General features: G+C 41.0%; 2 protein-coding genes across 6 annotated transcripts in view; both read left to right on the top strand.

Moving 5' to 3' along the window:
- The window catches only part of LOC116820672 (granulocyte-macrophage colony-stimulating factor receptor subunit alpha-like), a 124064-nt gene that overhangs the window by 87083 nt on the left and 29710 nt on the right, over positions 1-7271 (top strand). The gene's annotated exons all lie outside the window — the stretch shown is intronic.
- The window catches only part of LOC116829729 (granulocyte-macrophage colony-stimulating factor receptor subunit alpha-like), a 39835-nt gene that overhangs the window by 10972 nt on the left and 21592 nt on the right, over positions 1-7271 (top strand). For 2 of the 5 annotated variants that reach the window (XM_075060759.1, XM_075060763.1), the window contains exons 2-4: positions 3420-3535; positions 5689-5806; positions 5995-6128. In XM_075060759.1, coding sequence (XP_074916860.1) covers positions 5722-5806; positions 5995-6128 — 219 coding nt within the window. In that variant the 5' untranslated portion in view covers positions 3420-3535; positions 5689-5721. Of the gene's footprint in view, positions 1-655; positions 725-3043; positions 3296-3419; positions 3536-5688; positions 5807-5994; positions 6129-7271 lie in introns of those variants that run through there. The other 3 variants (XM_075060768.1, XM_075060757.1, XM_032788705.2) reach the window with 3 other exon arrangements.

Genomic DNA, 7271 nt, shown 5'->3' with positions numbered 1-7271 from the left:
TTTGAGGTAGGCAGGTGAAGCGTTAGGGGGTCTTTTGCCCAAGGACCCCTACTGGAAATTTGGGTACCAACCAGGATTTGAATCTCGGTCTCTCGTATCAAAGGGCGGCGCTCTTAACCACTATGCTATCCAGTAGTATATAATCATGGCAGAATGACTGACCAAGTATTATTTTATCAAATGCAATTGGTTAATAACATAGGAAAAGCATCCGGATTGGTTAATAACATGGACTGGTTAATTATTAAATCACATCGTGTTTTAATATCATACGCTGCAGGGAGACACATTAAATAGCCACTACTGCTCGCAAGCCTCAGTCTGAGTATCGATGTATTTGAGGAAATCCAGTTTCCCCTGAGAAGAGTGAAATAATGGAGCGATTGTTTAGTATTTCATAATTAGCCACTCTGAACTAAATTCAGATGCGAGTCTAACTGACTCTTAGGGAGTCTAAGCAGGTATAATGTGGGTCTGTTCAGTGTTGTTACACAAACTTAGACTTGCATCTACTTGCCAACGTGTTATTTACACTCTTATACATTCCTTCTCGATCTGGCCCATTGAGTCCAAGGCACTAAAGTCTTAGCATGAACTTAATTTCATTGGGACTGTTCATGCAGGTGAAATTAAGCGGATGTGTGAATTTTTGCAGCAAGAGTAGAAGAGGGGTCTGAAGAGAGAGATGTAGCAGAATAATGAGCAGATGAAAGAAGGCTGTAAGGTAAGTGGAGGTGTGATCTACCGCTACTTTCCTATTAATGTGCAAAAATAACTCTTTCAAAATTAAACAGTCTGGGGAGCACAGTGAAAGTTTTGTGTGTCTCTCTTTTTTTTCTTTTCTTCTAAATTTAGACCAGAACTTAAATCTGAAATCCAAATCCAGCTTACACCCAGCAACCCCATTAAAACATAAACCTCCAAACCTCAAAATGTATTACTTACTGGATATCAGGCAAAATAGCTACTTGTCATTTACCAGTAGTTACTTAGAATTAATCAGAATTGTTTTACTATTTGTTCAAAATTACTCCATTTCTAAATACTTACTCCCAGCAAACTTATTACTTAGCATCTGTTAGTGATTGCCTTGAATCATTTAATCACTAATAAATGACAAGAAAATAGTTTTACTGAGGATTAGTAATATAAACCTAAGTCATTTCTAACAGATATTGAGTAACTCCAGGTAATTTTTGTTGGGAATTACCTAGTGATTTTTAAGAAGTGAATTCTGATTTGTACTAAAGCAATCACTTCCTGCAAATCTGCAAATATCAAAAATGATTAAGTGAACACAAGTAAGAAAAACTTCATAAAGAAAAGGAATTTTGTAGGACCTCAGAGTACAGAGGCAATGCGGTGGCCCTGAGCTCAGCTGGGAGAAATGTAAAGGGAAGACTTCATTGGTTTAGAGGGGCGGGCTGCAGAAGGTGTAGAAAGGGAAGATTCCCACGTTAGGCTGTAGTCTCTGCTTTGCCTGAACCCTTAAACAGGGGATTTGCAAGGATATAGCTCTGTGCATCCTGACCCTCGTTACTGCTAAGGGCTCACAGTGCAAGAGGTGCTTTTAGAGAGAACCCTCTGGCTGTCTTTGCACTGGGCAGGGTCTATATAAGGGATGTTTTAAAAAAGTATGCTGCAGCCAAGTGGCCCCAAGGGGGTGTTCTGGTAACTGGAGATCAACATTGTGTCAGAAAAACCTGCTCACAGCACTTTTCTTCCAACCATACTGCTACTCATAGATTGGGGATTGGCATAGGAGCTACCACACCAGGGACCTCCTAAATTGGTATAATTTCCCCACAGATAACTGTCTAACCCCACATCCCTAGCTATCTGGGGGAGAGTACCCTCTCCCTCCCCAAATTTGTGTGACAAAGATTCAAAGGTTACAACAGGCCATGTCTGTAGCAGCTTGCCTGACTTTCACTTCCATTCTTTGAAGTTCCCCTTAGGGAGGATCTGAGCGCAGTGGGGAAGCCACCAGGAGCAGTGCTGCCAAAAGCCATCAGAAAGCTGGAGATCGGGGAGGGCAGAATGAAGGAGGCAAGAGACCTTCATGGGGATGGCCTCTGTCTCAGCAGACCCTCTGAGAATGGTGGGGAGCTGAGTTACTTGCAGCCCTTGAGAAGAGATGATCTCCACTCATCCCGCAGGGAAGCAGTCCAAGAAAATTTAAACCAGCAATACATGGATACTTGGTCTGATTAGAAGTGAGAAACTGTTAAACTGAATTTCTTCAAATAGTCTGTTCCTTAGATTTCACGAAGATTTACAAAAATAGCCAATGTCTGAACAGTTGTTCAGGAATTCTAGAGATTTCTGTATGCATAGTTCCTGACTGAGATCTTTGGAACAAATGTATTTTCGGCTCTAGAGTATTTTGTGAAAGAAAGTGTTAAGGAACTGAAAAGGGGGATTTCTAACGGAAGGGATAAAATAGTGAAGTCAATGACAAATAGCAATGCATAGAAATATAGATAATTTCAGCATCCATGGGTGGAGGAGCCATACCAAAAATTAAGCATTGTAGAAAGGGGATATTTTTAATAAAAAAAGAGGAAGCTAGTCAAAAAGTCCCTAAAGTCAAAAGTGAAAAAGTGAAAATCCTTAGATCTAGTATGGAGGTTATTTATTTAACAAAGACAAAGGCAACTATGAATGGTCCTATAGAAAAAAGGAAGCAAGTAGATAAGAAAAAAATATGGCAAGATACAAGATTTTATTTCTCCACACAAATTGCCTGCAGAAAATAATAATGTATCCAAATGAAGTCAGCTGAAAGCAGTATAAACTATGACAGGTAAGTGGGCTAAATCAGATTTTAAATAGCAGTTGGTAAAGACTTTAAAAAAATAAGAAATAATTTATATGTGTCAAAAGCAGGGTGTCTGTGAATGAATTGGTGTGTCCACTGAACTAGCAGGGAGTAAAGGGATTGATTAAGGAGGAAAAGGGCATTGCAAAGAACAAAATTGTTTCTTTGCATCACTCTTCACCAGAAAGGATCATGAGGGGACATTTACTCTTTGCAGGTAATAAAGATGAGGTAGTGAAAGAGACTGAGGTGTAAAAAGAGATGGTGCTGGAACAAATTGATAAAGTAAGGAGCAATAAGTCATCAGGATGAAAGGGCACACACCCAAGAGGAAGAACGAAGTGGCTGGGAGGCTAATGAGTATGCAATCGCTCATTAAAACTTGCTATTATACTAGAGGGCACCACTCTTTCAAAAATAGTACTAAGGGAGATATAAGGAATTAGAAATTGGGAAATCTCACTTCAGTCTCAGGTAAATACATTAAAACTGCAATAAAAAAACAGAATTAAAATAGACCTGTATGAACATGTTAGGTTCAAAGGACAAGCTTCTGAAAAAGGAAAATCATGCCTCTGATTTACTATAACGTTTTCAGCATGTCAACAGAAGTAATAAAGAAGAAACAGATGGTGTAATAACATTTGGACCTTCAAAAAGCCTGTGACAAAGTCTCTCTCGCAAAAGACTCTTAAAGTAACTAAAGTGTCCAAGGTGAGGATTGAGTATTCCTGGATCAGAAACCAAGAGGCAAGAGACAAAGTAGGAAAACACCGTCTGACAGGTTACAGTTACATACTCGGCCTAGTATTCTTTAATATGTTTAAAACATTCTGGAAAAGGATGATGAAGAGTGAGGTGACCACATTTGAAAGTGGCCCAAAATTCTTTAGGTAAGTCAGGACAGAGAGAAGGGTCAGGAACCTTCTGTCAGAGACGGGACTGTCAGAGACATTCAGGGCAGCAGATCAAGCTCACTCAGCAAATGCAAGACAGTGCACATTGGAAGGAATAATGATAATCTCATTTCCTCCTATTCTGAGTCGAAATTAACTGTAGACACTGTGGGGATTAGTCTTGACCAAGATTTCGGTCATGCGTCATAAAAGGAAACCAAATGTAGACGTAAAAGTCAAGGGAATTATGAAAATGTCTACTGAAATATACATATATATAACCTAATTATTATGCTTACTTGGAATACTAAGTGTGTTCAGTTCCATCAACTTCTCTGAGAAGAGGAAATCGAACCGATTCAAAGAGATTGGTTGCGGGGGTGGATTCAGTTACCTATAGATAAATTCTATCTCAGGCTGACAAACAAGTCTATATGCTAACACTTAACTCTTATCTAAATGCTTTTAATCAATAGCTCTCAGAAGGTTTTACAAAGGAAATAAGTAGATGGTCCTGGTTGCCATAATATCTGAGCACCTCACAATCTTCAATGTATTTATCCTCAGCACACCCCAGTGAGATAGCGCAGTGCTGTTATCCACTTTGTACAGAAGGGGAACTGAGGGAGAGAGGACCAGAACCACAAAAGGATTTAGGCATCTAACTCCCACTTCAGGAGTCTAAGTCCAAAATTTAGGAACCACAGAAATCCTCAATACCGCTACTGAGCTGCCACCTAACTTTGGAGGTGCCTAAAATTGTTCAGTGCCAAAATTTCTGCTGTTAAAGTCCCCAAGGTGTCTACATTTCTATCTCTGGCTGTGCACATCGCTGCCTCAATACTGATGGCCAGCACCAATCTCACGCCTGCATAATCCTCAAACCAGGTTAAACTGGGCAATGTCCCACCTACCTCGCCTGCAGGTCCCAATCCAATAGGCTTTAAGCCATACAGAGAAGCCAAGGGAGGAAGGAGGCAGCAGTGGCCTTCCTTGTAACCTTTAGTCCACTAGTTAGAACACTCACCTGGGATGTGGAAAACGCTGGTTCAGTTTCCACCCTTAGAAAAGAACTGCTTTGAACTTGGGCTTTCCACCCCTCAGATGCATGCCCCAACCACTCGACTATGGGATAGTATCCTGTGAGGCTGTCTCAATCCCTCTTGTTGAAGCTGTTCCACTTTATATTTCATAATTAAAAAATGAAATAGACACTGAGTGAGAGAGTTTGTGACTGACTCTACAGTCCAGCTTTAGGGCAGTCAGAAGAGAGGTGGGAAGCCCAAAGTCAAATCCCTTCTCCACAGCACACAGAGGGAAGAACTGAACTGAGGTCTCCCACCTGAGTGTCTTAACCACAAGGTTAAAAGTTATAAAGCTACCACCACCTCTATTTTGTGTAGAATTAGGAGGGTACTTCTGCCATTCTTACTAACAACAGCTTAGGTTCCTGACTCCAGGAGAAGGGTACATGGCTGCACATCCCAAGCAGAGATAGGTACTCCCCTCCAGCCTAGATTTAGGCACCTAATTCCCTGAAAGGGGCAGGACACATCCCTCTCCTCTGCATCTGCTATTTTCTATTGGACAGCTTGGTTCCTAGCATGCAGGCTTTCATGGATCCCATTCTTAAGCAGCTGGCTTCTTCATGCATTGTACAGAGAGCTTAGGTGCCTAACCCAGGGTTTGTGAATTCTGCTGAGTGGCGAGGCACCACAATGCATATATGCCTTGGGGCCAGAGGGCCTAAGCAACCAGCCCAAAGTCAAAGTGACAAAGAAGGGGCTTGAACCCCAGTCTCCCAAGTACCAGCACAATGCCTTAGCTACTGGGCCTTGTTGCTGGTGCATATGTGTGATATATTTAGCTGATTCTAGTAACGAATAAAAACAGTCCTTGATTCTGTCCTTAAAAGAAATCAAGCTTTACAGAAACCTAAGTGTGCTTTGGCATTTGTTTCTTCTCTTGTAGGTTTCACTCCTGTTTATTTCCAAGGACAAGAGGATGGCTGCCACTCTAGGACTTATTTCCATGCTTTGTTGTGTCATGTTATTTCCTAGGTTGCATGCTGTCCTTTTGTATACAGAGTGTAAGTACAATACTTTAATTGAGATAATCTAAAGGACAGGGTTTAATTCATCTCACTCACCTGGACATTTGCCCATCCAGTTATGCTATGTAGTGTCACAGCAGGCCTGCTTAATACTAGCCTCTGCACCTGAAAACTTTTTAAAATCTTATTGCATCCTCTCTGATATTAACTCATAAAACTTTCAGCAAACTCATCATCCTCACCCATTACCAACTTGATGCTGAATCCTGAAAAACTAAAGCTAACCTGGGACAGCAGTGTCACTGTTACTGAATACACCTGTTCTATGGAAGTAGGCCGGAGAGTTGTACGGAAAACGGTAAGTTTTCTATTTACTTATTAACAGAATAATTAACTTTACTTTTTTTTCCTTTTATTGACTCCATCTATTGACAAGACATATAAACCATCTCCCCCGATATAACGCACTCCTCAGGAGCCAAAAATCTTACTGTGTTATAGGTGAAACTTCATTATATCGGGGTGGAGGTGTATGTTTCACTTGTAGTATCATAAAAACCTAGAAAATGACAATGTGTTTCCAGAGTTCTTGGGGACTTTTATTAGATATATTACGGCAGGTTCAGTTCCCAGTGAGGTATAGCATCTGAAGGAACCAACTAGAAACACCCCTTAGTGCAATGTCATTCAATATTTTTATCAATGATCAGCAACAGAGAGGTGCAATTCCCAGTACAGGTACATATTCACACCCTAGCTCTGCTTGTGCTAATGCCTAAGAATAGCAGTCTGGCTTTGGCAGCATAGGTGACATATTGGGCTAGGAACGCAAATACAATCCTGCCCAGTCTCCAGTCCAGTTGTATGGACTGACCCATTGTCCATACAAGCACAGCCCCACTGCTATTCGTAGATGCTAACTTGAGCAGAGATAGCATAAGTATAATTTCCAGCATGGGCAGACAAACTTCCCAGCTGCTGTGTAGACATACTCTGAGAGCACTAATGCGATTATTGGAAATATAAGCAAGAGAATATTGAATAGGCAGAGGGTGCTCTGTGTACAACATTGGTGAGATTGTTACTGGAATATTGTGTCCAGTTCTGGTGTCACCATTTCAAAAGGATGCTGAAAATTGAAGAGTTCAGGATAGAGCTACATGAATAATCTGAGGTCTGGGAAACCTGCTTTGCTGGAAAAGACTTAGAGTATGTCTACACTACAAAAGTAAGTCGACCTATATTAGGGTGACTTACAGCCACTGCAGTAATTACATGTCCATGCTAGCATCCCTTGGTCTGTGGTGCGCGTCGTCATGAGGAGCACTTCCACTGACCTAAGAGAGGCAGTGTGGGGAACTGAGCTATTAGTGAGCTCACTCTACTTAGCTTATCAAAGAGAAGATTAAGAGGTGACTTGATCAGTCTATACATACCTATAGGGGGAGAAGTCTTCTAATAATATAGAGCTCATTCATTTAGCAGGCACCTTTCTTTGAAG

The sequence above is a fragment of the Chelonoidis abingdonii genome, chromosome 1 (assembly GCF_003597395.2).
Source record: "Chelonoidis abingdonii isolate Lonesome George chromosome 1, CheloAbing_2.0, whole genome shotgun sequence".
NCBI classification, from domain to species: Eukaryota; Metazoa; Chordata; order Testudines; family Testudinidae; genus Chelonoidis; species Chelonoidis abingdonii.
Note: the sequence above shows the minus strand (reverse complement) of the source record. Positions and strands in the feature narration are given on the sequence as shown.